Raw genomic sequence first — 14,910 nt, 5'->3', positions numbered from 1 at the left:
GTCGTTTTTTTCCGATAGCTAATTTGCATGGCTGGATCGGAAAATGGGTGATCAAGGGAAAAACATGTGGTGAGCCATTTTGTGCATCGGGTCAGTAAAAACGATCATCGATGATCGCTGACTTTAGTGCATCTGTCATTTTGATGCCCAGTCTTCGTCTCACAAGGTCCTCTTGCAATTTTTCACAAACCTCTTGTGATTTAACAACTTTGAACAGCTTTGTGTCATCAGCAAATTTAATTATCGCATTAGATATTCCCATCTCTAGATCATTAATAAATATGTTAAAAAGCGGGAGTTCCAGGACAGACCCCTGGGGAACCCCACTATTTACTACAAATACCCCTCTCGTATCACTTCATACATATAAATTAGCTTAGAATTGTGAAGAATCCTCTTCTCTTCATTGATTGTCTCAAATTAATTACAGTTTCTTCTAAATGGGGCAAAAGCCTCAGATTCTTGTGTGCTGCAAGTACAAAACTGAACAGACACACTAGAAAGGATAACTACCTCACTGGCTCAAAAATACCCGTCCAGTTTATGTATAATTCAATATGTCTGCTCCAAAGATTCTCATTTACTCTTTCAAAGTGCTATGCAAAATAAAGTACAAATACTTAGCTTGGTCGGGGCTCAGATGTTATGCTTTCCTGCTGAGTGCTGTCTTTGCCTGTCCCTTCTGACAGAGACTGACGCCATCTTTGCCATTTTTGAGCGTGGAGAATTAACACCGGAAGTAAGCTTGAGAAGAGTTGAAAAGTTTTCTTCTCTATGTCTTTTTTATTTCTTTAAGTGCTGAGATTTTATTTTGCTTCTTTTCAAGGAAACGGTCCATTGCCCTGACGCAGCTATACAGTGAAACACCAGCTAGCTAACGGGCAAAGAGAGCACTCAGCAGGAAAGCATAACATCTTCGCTTAATATCTGAGCCCTGACCAAGCTAAGTATTTGCACTTTATTTTTCATAGCGCTTTGAAAGAGTAAATGAGAATCTTTGGAGCAGACATAATGAATTATACATACATTGGACAGGTTTTGTTTGAATCAATGAGGTAGTTACCCTTTCTAGTGTGTCTGTTCAGTTTTGTACTCGCAGCACATGGGGATCTGAGACTTTTTCCCCCCATTAACAAGAAACTGTAATTACCATATTTTTCGCTTCATAAGATGCACCTGACCATAAAACGCGCCCTAGATTTAGAGGAGGAAAAACCAAGAAAAAAGTATTCTGAACCAAATTGTGCCTCTGAACCCAGCCCCCTAGAAAAATAGACAAATATACTGCAGCAGACAGATTTTGATCACTAAATTGAAATCCTACCTTTGGTGATTTCTGGTTGCACTAGATAGTTCTTTCTTTCCTTCCTTCCTCAGGCCCAACAATTGTCTCTTTCTATTCCCTCCCTCCTTCCTTCCTTCCTATGTCCCGGGTTCTTGCCCCCTCCCCCTCACTTCCTTCCAGCCTTTGTCCTTCCTCCCTCCCGCACCGAAGCCTGCCTGCCTTCCTCCCTCCCGCACTGAAGCCTCCCTGCCTTCCTCCCTCCCTGCTGTGCCGATTCCTCCTCCCTGGTCCGCCACTTGCCCACTGCTGCTGCAACTCCACGAAGCCTGCTTTCCTCCCTGCCGCGCCAATTCCTCCTCCTCCTCCCAGGTCCGCCGCTCGCCCTTCTGCTGCAACTCCACGAAGCCTGCTTTCCTCCCTGCCGTGCTGATTCTTCCTCCCTGGTCCACCTCTCGCCCACTGTTGCCGTGACTCCACGAAGGGAAGGGCCAGTGGTGTTCAATCGGGCCCACAAGCCTTCCCCTGATGTCAATTCTGACATCCGGGCGACCTCTCTGACATCAGAATTGACCTTGGGGGAACGCTTGTGGGCCCGATTGCACACCACCGGCCCTTCTCTTCCTTTCCTGCGGAGGCAAGCGGGTAAAAGGGCAGTGAGCATCGGCTGGGGGGAGGGGGTGGGTGGCCCACCAGCAGCAGCAGAACACTAGGAGAGGGGCGGAGGTGTATTTGCTCCATAAGACGCACCCCCTTTTTGGGATGGAAAAAGTGTGTCTTGTGGAGCGAAAAATATGGTAATTTGAGCAATCAATGAAAAGAAGAGGATTCTTCACAATTCTAAGCTAATTTATATGTATGAAATGATATGAGAGTGAATATTTTGTTCTCTCTCATTCCTGTATATATTTTGGAGAACCCCACTATTTACCCTTTTCTATTGAGAATATTGATCATTTAAGCTTCCTCTGTTTTCTGTCTTTCAACCAATTTTTAACCTTTGCCTTTTGAAAATCCAAAGTACACAATATCTTCTTCGTGACTGTGCAGCACTGTGTACGTCTGGTAGCGTTGTAGTAATAGTAGTGTGACATATTGTGTTAGAAATGTGTAGCCACTGCTGATTTAAATTGCTTTTTACCCTAAATCAGCACTTCAGCAGCAAAATAAACCAGCCTGAGGTTCTTGGTCCTGGGAATTTGGAGGGGGTGGAGAGAGGGACATTTTTACATTTTATTAATGTGAGACACCAGCAGAGCTTAATTACCGTGACGGCATCTGGAAATGAGCTCTCACTATATTTCAATCCATGCTTTCCTTGCTTCTTGTCACTGCAGTGATACAGTTAAGTTCACTTCTACCTCAGCATCAACCAGGGGTTCCTTGAATTGCACAGCTGAACTGTATTATTGCCGTATACCTTATTAAAGGCAGCCAGACTCTGACATGAAGGAGGAAATGTTAGGAGGGCAACATGGTATCTGCCGAAGAATTGAAGTAAATAGTCACAGTTCTGTTTAGCTCTTGTTATCAAGATTAATCCACTGAAATCTTCTCCCTGGTTTCTGATTGGAATTTTTATGACATTCCTGATTATCTGTTGGCTAAGGATCTTTGGTTCCTAAACAGTACTAAAAGAAAATTGCCCATGTCGAGTAGTATGCGAGAAGCACATTTGATATGATATGGCACTGCTGTCATTTACAAATTTTACTGTTTTATCACCCTTTCCACCTAATGTGTCTGTTTAATATGTGTGCCTATTAACTTAAGTCAATACTAATACTGCAAGGCTGGTGCAGGCAGCCACTGCGGGTCTGAATGTCTGCTGTTAGAAAGCATACGTGACAAAATGCCTGATGAGTGATGACAGATTTTCAGATGATGCAAAAATATTAAGAGTAGCTAAAACACAAGACTGAGGAATCGTAGGAACTTGCCAGACTAGAGAGATGGGTGTTAAAATTAAAGCTGAGTACAAATATCAAATAATAATAGGCATTGAGCTTTAACATAACAAAGACTAAAAGAAGCAACATGAAATCAGAGAGAAAGTATTTATTTCAATAGGATTTGGCACAGTACAGACACAGATTATTTGTATTCAAATTTAAATCACTATTCAGCCAAATATGAATAATTTATTTGGGGCCGAATCAGAAGTGAATATTTGTTACAGCCCTAGTTGATATGGCAGATAAAATTTTAATGTGAACAACTGCAAAGTGATGCACATAGGGAAAAATAATCCTTCTGACAGGTACAGAATGCTGATATCATTACTAGGAATTATAGCCCAGAAGAAGGTCTTAGAGTTATCGTGTGGGCTGTGTGTTGAACTCTTCAATTCTGCATGGTGGCAGTAAAATTTTTCTGACAGAAATGGAGAATAAAACTAGAAATATCATAATTTTCTGTGGTCCATAGTTTGACTACATTTTGAGTACTATGTGCTGTTGTGGTCACACCATCTCAACAAAGATACAAAGAAGGGTGACAAATAATAAAGGGGATGGATCATGTTTCTTATGATGAAAAACTATATAGATTAGGACTCAGCTGAGCAGAGAGGAAATGTAGAGGTTTGTAAAATCACAAGTGGGGTGGAACAGGCAGTGGCGTACCTAGCATATGTGACACCCGGGGCCCATCATTTTTTGACACCCCCCATCTATATGAAAAATATGATTTTTAGTAACAATCCACATATCGCACAAGAGTGTACCTAGGAAAAGGCAGCATCTTAAACACTGCAGTGAGCACTAGAACACCAACACATACATTGTAAAACTGAACAAGCCAGATCCTGCACAGTCAATTGATGCTGTAAAGTCGATGCTATCAGAAAGTCATGTCCCTTTCATACACACAGACAGATATACCCTTGCCCAATATGGAATAATCACAAACTAAAAATAGAAATATGTAGACAAAAGTTAAAGTGAACTACCAAGAAACCAGACTCTGCATACAATGCAACACCACAGCACCACAAAAACAGTAATACATGTCCTCTAATACTGTGCAAAATATAAAGACAGTAGATGTAAATTTGAAAAAACTGATACATAACAATCACCACTTTACAAATTAACAAATAAAAATAAAACAAATAATGAGAAATAATAAAATACAATTTTATTGGACTAATCCCCGTAAGCTCGGTCCCCATCCCCGCAAACCACCTTTTTCCATCCACACAAGCCTTGAATTGTTTTATATTGAACTTATTATTTTAAAGTATAAAAAGAAACAATATTCTATACAGTTGTCAATTTATAAATCAGCGTCTTCTCCCCACTCTCTCTTCTCCATTTCCTTTCAGCGTCCTCAGCCCACTCTCTCTCCACTTTCCTTCAGCGCACACACATAAAAAAACAAGCAAGTAATTTTATATCATTTTCATTCTATTCATTCATAGAAATTAAAGTTTAAATAATGGCAGTCACATAACAAAACATGATTTTACAAAAAATAATTCCCTGCACAGTCAAGCCTGCAAGGATTACTAGATGTCTTTCAGCAGCTCCCCTCCCTCCCTCCCCCTTACCTTCGTGGCCAAGTCAAAATGATCTGCCAACAATAAAATTTTAAAAACACAAAGCACACTGCGCAGAGAAAATGTTAATTATCATTTATATTCTGCGGGTTTTCAAAGATGTCAAGGCAGATGACTTTATGCAATGTCACCTCAGTAACAACTATACAAAAATAGACAAATATACCTCTCCCTTTTTACTAAACCGCGATAGCGTTTTTTAGTGCAGGGAGCTGCGCTGAATGCCCCATGCTGCTCTCGACGCTCATAGGCTCCCTGTGCTAAAAACTGCTATTGCGGTTTAGTAAAAGAGGGCCATAGTGCAAAATTTAGACAGCATATATAAATTCTGAAAACGGACACATTTTAATCACTAAATTGAAAATAAAATCATTTTTCCTACCTTTGTTTGGTAATTTCATCAGTCACTGGTTGCACTTTATTCTTCTGACTGTGCATCCAATATTTCTTCCCTTCTTTCAGCCTCCTGTATGCGTCCTCTCCTCCAGACCTCATTCCCTCCCCCAACTTTTTCTTTCTTTCAACCTGCCCCTTCTTTCTTTTTCTCTCCATGCCCCCTTTCTTTCTGTATATCTGTCTTTCTCTCTCTCTCTCTCTTCATGCCCCATTTCTTTCTTTGTTTCACCCTGCTCCCTTCTTTCTTTCTTTCTCCCTGCCCTCCCCCATGCCACCGCTGCCGGGGAAAGGCTGCCACTGCCCCATCAGGAACAGGCCGGCTGAGGGAAGGTGTTAATATCCTGGTGTTGCCTTTTTTCCTGTGTCTCGGGGGGAGGGGGGGCAGCCGTGATCAGCTCAGCGGCCCCTTTTTTGGCACTTATACCTGCTTTGACTTGGTCTAAGTCAAAACGTATAAGTGCCGACTAGACCAGTGTTTTTCAACCTTTTTACACCCATGGACCGGCAGAAATAAAAGAATTATTTTGTGGACCGGCAAACTACTAGGACTAAAATTTTAAAATCCCGTTTCCGCCCCATCTCTGCGAGCTCGGTCTCCGCAAATCATCTGATCCCATCCATACAAGCCTCAGTTATGATTTTATATTGAATGTATTTTATTAAAGTAGAAAAAGAAAGAATATTCTGTACAATTGTCATTTTATAAATACAAATAATACAGAGCAAGGATCAATAAAACCCCTGTCTCCCCTCCCCTTCACATATATCCCTTCTACTATCAAGAAAATTAAACAAGCCAAATTATTACAGAATGCTACACAGAAATATCCAGGGTCCAAAGCTTTTCAGCGGACTGCATCCTAGAGGTTTTTACGTGATTTGCTAAGTTTTAATATTATTTTATATTAATAAAGTCCATCTCAGGAACATCATTTCTCCACATTGTTTTTTGTTTCTTCTTGGATTTGTCTGTGAAGATCATTTGGTCAATTCTCTTGTTTTCCTTTATACAAGAGGGACACAAGATAGAATTATTTTGTCATCCTCTGGATTTGTTTCTAGATTCTCCAGTTGCGAGGCCAGAAAAAGAGGCCATGGTCTGAGCAACGTTTCAGTGGCTCGAAAACATTCACACTGGAGTACTGAATTGGACTCCTGCAGATATTCATTATTCTTCATTGTGCCCAAGAAAGGCACAGAGGATTGGAGGTCCATTCTGGATCTCAAGGTGGTCAATACCTTTTTGAAAATTTCACATTTCCACATGGAAACAGCCCGATAAATCGTTGTGGCGGTAACTCCAGAAGAATTCCTGGCATCTCTGGATTTAACAGAAGCCTATCTTCCTGGGACACAGGAAATATTTGAGTGTTCATGTTCTCCAGCAGCATTTCTAATTTGTAGCCCTTCCCTTCAGATTGGCATTGGCTCCCTGCACTTTCACCAAAGTAATGGTGGTAGTGGCTGTTCATCTCTGCAAAATGGGGGTCCAAGTCCAAGTAACCCCTATCTGGATGATTGGCTCATCGGAGCCCTGTCCAAGCTGAACTTGAGATCTGGACCCCCAAAGGACTATAGTGGCCTCCTTATATCCTCGAACAGAGGAGATTGAGAGGGGATATGATCGAAACATTCAAGGTACTAAAGAGGATAGACTTAGTAGATAAGGACAGGTTGTTCACCCTCTCCAAGGTAGGGAGAATGAGAGGGCACTCTCTAAAGTTGAATAGATTCCGTACAAACGTAAGGAAGTTATTCTTCACCCAGAGAGTGGTAGAAAGCTGGAATGCTCTTCCAGAGGCTGTTATAGGGGAAAACACCCTCCAAGGATTCAAGACAAAGTTAGACAAGTTTCTGCTGAACAGGAACGTGCGCTGGTGGGGCTACTCTCAGTTAGGTTGCTGGTCTTGGACCAGAGGGCCACCGCATGAGCGGACTGCTGGGCATGATGGTCCACTGGTCTGACTCAGCAGTGGCAATTCTTATGTTCTTATGACCCTCTAGTCTTTTTGCTATTTAGTGTCGCACCTAGTTCTGTCCCTTCCTGGTGTTTAAACATCTATATAAACTTGGAAGAGAAATAGTGAGGAATCTCCTAGTACATTCTTAAGGATGCTTCTCCTTCCACTTGTTCCATTAATCTCGCTGATGTGGGAGAGGGCTCCCCCTCCTCTCCTTCAGCACGCTCATTTTTAAGGCTTTCCTCTGCCTGTCTTGGATCCGTCCCTTAAAACCCTGAAATTGAGCTGGTGCCAGACATTAACCAGCTGATATATGGCTAGCAGTGGTCAGCATTTTTATATCCACTGCTGGCTGTATTCCCAGATATTCATTGCTGGGCCATGTCCAGACACTTGCATTGAATAGCCAGTTTTAAGTTGACCACTAAAGCTTATACAGTTTAGTGCAATATTTAGCCCTTGACTGCATAAGCTGAGCTGCTTAAAGACAGGACTGCTTTTTAAGCAGTTATTTTTTGTGGGCAAGGACTAAATATCAGCAATTAACCAAATAAGTGCCAACTTTAGCCGGTTTTGGCACAGGCTTTAACTGATAAAGAGCTACTAAATATCAGCAGTTTAGCTACAGACGAGTGATTTAAGTGGGTAGGAGGAGCCTCTCTTACCTGCTTTAATTGATTTGAATATTGTCTGGTAAGTATCTACAATTTGTGGGCATGAAGATGACTCACTGGAGGCAGAATGAATCTTCCACTGCTTACCATAAAAAGAGTATCTGTGTCCTCTCTCTCTGTACTTCTTACCTTAGTTTTTCAATGGACTTCAATTTTAACGCAGTATTATATTACTTAACACTTCATTGCCCCAGTTACGTTAGATTGTGAGCCCATCAGGTCAAATAGGGAGAAATACTTGAATACCTGAATGTAAACCGCTTAAGCTATAAATGGTATATAAATATAAATAAAATAATCTCTTGTAATTCAATTGAATTCAAATTCAGATAAAATCGATTCTATTCAGCACACTTCTCCCTCCATGGATCCAGAATACTGTACCTGGTTTTTCTCAGTTTTTCTGAGCTGCTCTGATTCAAAGTGCTTCACTCCTTTTGTAATGTCTGCCTTCTCTTCTCTTGAGGTTTTCTTTGGTGGAGTTACTGCTAGAAGCATGTGGGGGGGGGGGAGGAGCCTTGATGCAGGCAAGAAACCAAAAACATCCAAGGGACCAAGTTGCAACAGAGTTGGCATGGGTTTTGGCGGACCCTTGCTATGGGAGCTGGATCAAAGAGCCCTTAAGGTATAATATTTTGGGGTTGTTTCCGTGGGACAGTTGGGACAGCCTCTAGGGAAACCACTTGCAGCTGTCTTCCCAGGATCTTTGAGAGGGAGAAAAGCCCTATTGACTGCTCTCTTCTCATGTTGTCAGGGCCTGACATTCAATGGACAGAACAGTCCAAATGGCCCCTCCTGCTGCAGCTTTACTCTCTTTTTTTTATGCCCCATTTAATGTCCTCTTTTTGATGGAAACAAATATTGACCAGCTTCCATGCTGTACCATGCTTTATAGGCAACCAAGCACTTATGGTTCTGCCTGCTACACTTTCTGGACTGATTAGACTAGGATGAAAAAGAAATTACGAGCATAACAACCACTCCCCTTTGTTTCTGACATGCAGAACCACCATTCTCTCTTTTCTTCTCTACTTCTGTATTTACCTCAGGTTTTCTGTCTAATAGCTATCTTGCTTTCCCCTTTGCCCCTTCTCTCCCTCTTTCTTGACCTCTATTTAATTTAGTTTTATTAAAATGTGGTATACCAATTTTTGATGTAGCATCAAAATGGTTAACAGTAAAACAAATTAAAAAATACATACAAACATAAACATCATATTATGACATGTATAATCACAAATTGCAAAGCATAGTCCTGTGACAGGTTTTCTGTAGTGAAGTCATAATCCTCAAATCCATAGCCCAATAAAGGAAAAGGGATGGGATTTGATGACCATCTTTATGTGATTTCAATCAAAACAATTTACAATGGGGCAATGGAGGACTTATCCAGAGTCACAAGGAGCTCATTGGGAATTGAATTTGGTTCACCTGATTCTCAGGTCACTGCCCTATTAGATTACTCCTCTACTTCACACACAAATATCAGCGCAACTCACCACGGTCTATCTTGGAACACTGCATTTTTTTCTGTTGGCAACTGAGCACTTCAGCATGTGGATCGTTTTATGTTATAATATCATATCTTCTGGTTGAATCATTCACAAGACCTGTGTTGCAAGCACTGAGTGCTGAAACATGGCTTGTGTTGGGTCAATAAAGATTTGTCTCCTTTTCATTGAGGCCCTTTGTGCTTTTTTTCTGGTTGTTTAAGTTTGGAAATGCCTGCTTTTGCTACTGAATTTGGATTTTGAGATGTAATTACTTGTCTTGCCAAATCTGAGTCCTAGGTGATGTACTGAGTCTTTTGTTTTTGCCCACATGGCTAAGCTGTACCTGAAGCAATGGAGGGTAAAGTGACTTGCCCAAGGTCACAAGGAGCATCAGTGGGAGAAGTAGGGTTTGAACCCAGGCTTCCTTGCATTGCTGAATCACTAGGCTACTCCTTTTAGCTATGTTTCTGGGGCTTTCTTGACCTTTTTCTTCCTCTTTGCTATTCTCTCTCTACTTTTGACTGTTTTTCTTTATCTTTCTGCTGGTCTCTTTTTGTTTTCCATCTTAGATTTTCCTTTATTGCTTTTTTTTTCTATCTCTTGATGTCTGTATTCCTCTCTTTGCCTTTTATATGCCATTCTTAAACTTTATTTTTCTTGTTGTGTCTTTTTAGATGTAAGGTGTTGCCAATAAGATGCCGCTGGTAAAGAGGAGCATTGAGCCACGCCACCTGTGCCGTGGGACAGTCCCTGATGTGGTCACCAGTGAGTTGGAATGTGTCACTAATAGTACCCTGGCCGCCATCATCAAACAGCTTGGGAGTCTTAGTAAGTTGCACCCTATTGATGAGGGAGGGCAGAGGAGACTCCATTTGTAAACTTGTGTAGAATTTCTGGATCCTGTTGGGAAGAGACAGGGTCCATAGCTCAAGCACGATCTTACCTTCTGGACTGGTGAATAATTAGACTTATTACATTGGAAAAATTATGTAATACTTTAGCCTAAATTAGTTGTAAATGTTTAATATGCATGATAGCAACTAAGGAGATGTGGGGGCTTATCAAGAGAGGAACTCTTCCCAATCTCTGCTTATGGAAAAATATGATTTTAATTTGTTTTAAACTTATCTTTTTTAGCTCACATTTTTTTTCAGTAGTTATTCAAGGCACTTTGTATTTAATGACTCTAGAAGGCTTAAAATATAAGTTTATGCCTAAGGCAATGGTAGAGTAAGAAACTTGAGAAAACAATAAAATAAATGATCCATGATATACAATATGGAGAATAGAAGACAATAAGGAAAAGTCTTTGCCTCTCTTAACTCCCAGATCTAAACAAGGCTGCCCAACATTTATTTATTTAAAATTATTTGTAACCTGCCTATCTTCAAATCTAGGCGAGGAACAATACAAACATGCAAAATCAGCAAATGACAAACAATGGCAAAACACATCAAAAATGTAATAAAAGCATCTATGCACAATCACAAAATATTTCTTCAAAAAGACAGGTCAGTGCAAGAAGCCCACAGACTAACACAAAGAAGCAGAGATTCATGTACACACACACAGCTGCTACCAAAAGCGCATTCAAATAACATTTTTACTTATTTTCTAAATTGACAAAGCATGGTCAATTGACGCACTGAAACTGACAGGGCATTCCACAATACCGGGCCCTGGACAGACAGCATAGATTTACGACTGCTAGAAAATTTCACAGTTATCAAAGATGGAATTTCCAATCTCAAGCTGTCAGCAGACTGTAACTCACGGGAAGGAGAATGGCATTGGAAAAACGAACGAACAACTGAAGGACAATTACTTTGAAGCACCTTAAACATCAAACACAGAATCTTAAATTCTACCCGCATCCCAATAGGCAACCAATGAAGCGTGAGTAATATCGGAGTGATATGATCAAATTTCAAAATATGGCAGGTGGCAGCATTCAGTGCCAACTGCAAAGCACGCAAAACACATTTAGGCAGCCCTAAATATATAACAATAATCAAACAGCGGTGTTATCAATAACATGACTGTTTGAAAGTTGTCATCCGATAGATAATCACGCAACCTCCTCAATAACTGCAGTTTGAAAAAACTCACTGGAAATCACAGCTTTAATATGGGTCTTAAATGACATGTCATACTTACTATGAACAATCACATATATAATTCAATTTCAACCTAAGACCTCAAACACCCGAGGCACTACTAGTGTAATTTTTCGTGCCTTTACTGGGATTAGATATTCATCATCGGTCTTATCTTGAATATATTTATCCAAAACAGGCAAAATTTCTTTTTAACTTATCTTATGTGGTGAACTACTTAATTTAAGAAGAGCCCGACGGCTACCCATGACTGCTTCAGGGGTGGATGCCAATTATATGCATACATATAGTTAATGTTAGTAAAAGAAACATACCTAAAATAATAATAATAATAATAACTTTATTCTTCTATACCGCCACAATCTTGCGACTTCTGGGTGGTTTACAATCAAGAGAGCTGGACATTCAGCGAATTACAATATGCAGATAGTCAGAGGAAATACAGAGAGCAGAGACTTCAAGAAAGCAAGAATATAGAAATACAATTTGCTGAGCAAGAGTATAAGATATACAGTTTGGTAGGTAATGTCCGAGAGGACCTGTTTGGAATAAGCCGCATGTTTTAGAAAATACGGCAAAAAATTACGATATGATAAAGATAACAGTTTATATGTATCACAGTACCATGAAAAAGGATATCATAAAAAATTAAAATAACTTATCATAAAGGTTATCACAATCTTGAATTATTTATTTGAAAAAAAATCAACAACGAATATAAAAAATAATAATCACAAAAAATATTGATAGAACTAGTGAGATGGATGAGCTTGCTGTTCATTACAAATCTTCTCAAATCTGGGAACCATATTGGATATCGCCAATCTCATTTCTTGTTCCACATTGATTTTCGCTCGGTATTTGCTTTTTATCACAGCGAGCACCGAAAACCCAACCTCGCATAAATAGGAAGTCACAAACAGAATTAAGATTCTCTGTGCTCTGCTGCTTAACAGCAGATATTCATCTCTTACTGAACACCAAAATTCAGTAATATCCATGCTGTTAAATCGTGTCTTGAGCGAATTGTTGCAAGACTGCTCAGTGAGATTTTCTTTTTCTTCAGAAGTAAAGTGAGATGGACGTTTGACTCTGAAGGGATCCTGAATCCCGGTGAATTTTGTGGGATTATCTTCTTGAAAATATTTTTCAAACCATTTGATACTTTGTGATAGATGTACTTTAGTTTTTAATTAGTTCTTCCTTCTCCTATGTTTTCTGCTATGTATTCTAGTCTTAATTACATGTGAACCTTGTCAAGCTCCACTGGGAGATGACCCGGTATATAAACCAAAGATTAGATTAGATTGTCAGACAAAGCAACTTCATTGGAGATTTTGACCTGCTGCAAAAGGGGAAAAACAATCTTTGCCACTGTTTTCATGCATTTTTCTCCACCATAATTGTAATTTTTTTTTTTTTAATGCTGAAATCTTGATCAATTTCAAAATGTGCATATGTCTCTTTGCAAGGAGAGATTCAGCCTATTTAACTTTTCAAAAATATCACACAAGTAAGCCAGTTTCATAAAAAAACCTGTCTTCTTCGAGAAAAATGTAGAGTTCTTGTCATAATTGAAATATGTGGGCCAATATATTGCCACAAAAAAGCCGGCATGAGTGGCAGTAGTATAACAAAGATGTGTGTTCAGCTCCCATATCTTCACACAATTTTTTGAAAAATCTTGCTTTTACTGGGTGAATTTTTATAAAGTTTATCACATCCACCACGTGTTCTAGGACCAAATTCAATGTAGAATTCAAATGCTTTGATGCGAGTACTTCTCTATGTATTATGCAATGGGTCCACATTGCAGCCGGAGCTTTCTTTTGAATAAGGGCTTGTAATCCTTCATAGTGGCCCGACATCAAACAACCACCATCCGTACAGACCCCAATACACTTTGTTCACTCTAAATTATTTTCAGTCATAAGTATATTTAGGATCTCAAACAAATCCTGAGCCTTTGCACTTGCAGCCATTTTTTTTTTACAAAAAAGTTCTTTTTCCACAATGGCATTTCCATCTACAAAACGTACATAACAAATCAAATGTGCATCCTTATTCTTATCTATGGTCTCATCCAACTGCAAGCCAAATTTCCTTTCTTTTCAGTTTTCAATCAATTGGTCATTGAGGTCTTCTGACATATGTTGAATTCTCCGACTGATAGTATCATTAGATAAAGATACATTTGAAAGTACTTTCCCCGCAGATTCACCGATCATAATGTTCATCATATCTGTTGCAACGGTATGGTTTCTTTTACACTTAACAACTCCATATACAACTTCTTATGAGGCTAGCAGAGCATTGTTTGGTATTGACAAATGCCGAGAAAATGTACCTTGCTTTCCTTTTAATTCTTTAAATTTTCTGGTAAAGAAGTCATGAGTTTATTAATCGAGTGTGAATGATTAGTTTCTAAATGACGCTTCAGTTTACTTGAAGCATAGAGTCTGGAGCATAGAATTTTCAAACATACTACACATTGTGGTCTTTCTTCTCCATTAACATTTCTTGATGTGAAGCCAGAGTCCAAATAATTATCATCATGTTTACAATACTTCCTCTTTTTGGCACACCTGCTACTCATACTCATTTGTGGCGCATGCTCTTCATTTTGTGCTGTCATATGCTTATTAAAATGCAATAAAAATTTGTCCATTTTTAGGGTTCTGAAACAACAAATTTTAAAAGTTATGTTGATCAGAACTTGATACTTACACAAAAAGACGCTTACTCAGCGATACTATATGAGTAAATTACTTACATTAGTATTATTATTTTACCAGTAAAGTTTGATAAATACGAGTATAACAGCTGAGTTTGCTCCAACAATCCACTGATTATTTACATTCAAATAGAGGTCACTAGCCACGCACAAAGCCACTAGGCATGCGCACTAGTCATATGTATAGTCTTTCCCCCATGGTGATTACATTCAAATGATAACAGAAAGCAAACTGTTCTATTATCCATAAATATCAATACAGTAACTAATAAATAACCTGAAGATTCAGCTGTTGCATTTTTATTTCTATATACCGTATTTTTCGCTCCATAAGACGCACTTTTTTCCCCCAAAAAAGTGAATGGAAATAAGGGTGCGTCTTATGGAGCGAATACCCCCCTGTACCCCCGTACTTTTTAAAAAATCCTGCTGTCCAGCGCTGTATGGCAGGAGCTTTCAGCGCTCCTGCCTTACCTCAGCTGACTCCAAAACTCTAGCCTCAGAGCAGAGCACGAGGCAGGCGCGAACTTTTCGCGTTCCTGCCTGGTCCTGCTCCGCTCTGTGAATGGCTGCTGCCAGTTCTCGCAGGACTGACAGCAGCCATTCATGGAGTGGAGCGGGACCAGGCAGGAACGCGAAAAGCTTACGCCTGCCTCGTGCTCCATTCTGACGCTGTCGCTAGAGTTTTGGAGTC

At 39.8% G+C, this 14,910-nt stretch overlaps 1 protein-coding gene across 3 annotated transcripts in view; it reads left to right on the top strand.

The window, feature by feature from the left end:
- The window catches only part of LOC117360252 (wiskott-Aldrich syndrome protein family member 3-like), a 90,440-nt gene that overhangs the window by 19,288 nt on the left and 56,242 nt on the right, over positions 1 to 14,910 (top strand). For 2 of the 3 annotated variants that reach the window (XM_033943903.1, XM_033943902.1), the window contains exon 2: positions 10,040 to 10,193. The exons of the other annotated variant lie outside the window; for it this stretch is intronic. In XM_033943903.1, coding sequence (XP_033799794.1) covers positions 10,061 to 10,193 — 133 coding nt within the window. In that variant the 5' untranslated portion in view covers positions 10,040 to 10,060. The remainder of the gene's footprint in view (positions 1 to 10,039; positions 10,194 to 14,910) is intronic. 3 annotated transcript variants of the gene reach the window in all.

The sequence above is a fragment of the Geotrypetes seraphini genome, chromosome 5 (genome assembly GCF_902459505.1).
Source record: "Geotrypetes seraphini chromosome 5, aGeoSer1.1, whole genome shotgun sequence".
NCBI lineage: Eukaryota > Metazoa > Chordata > Amphibia > Gymnophiona > Dermophiidae > Geotrypetes > Geotrypetes seraphini.
This window is presented reverse-complemented; position numbering and strand designations above follow the sequence as displayed.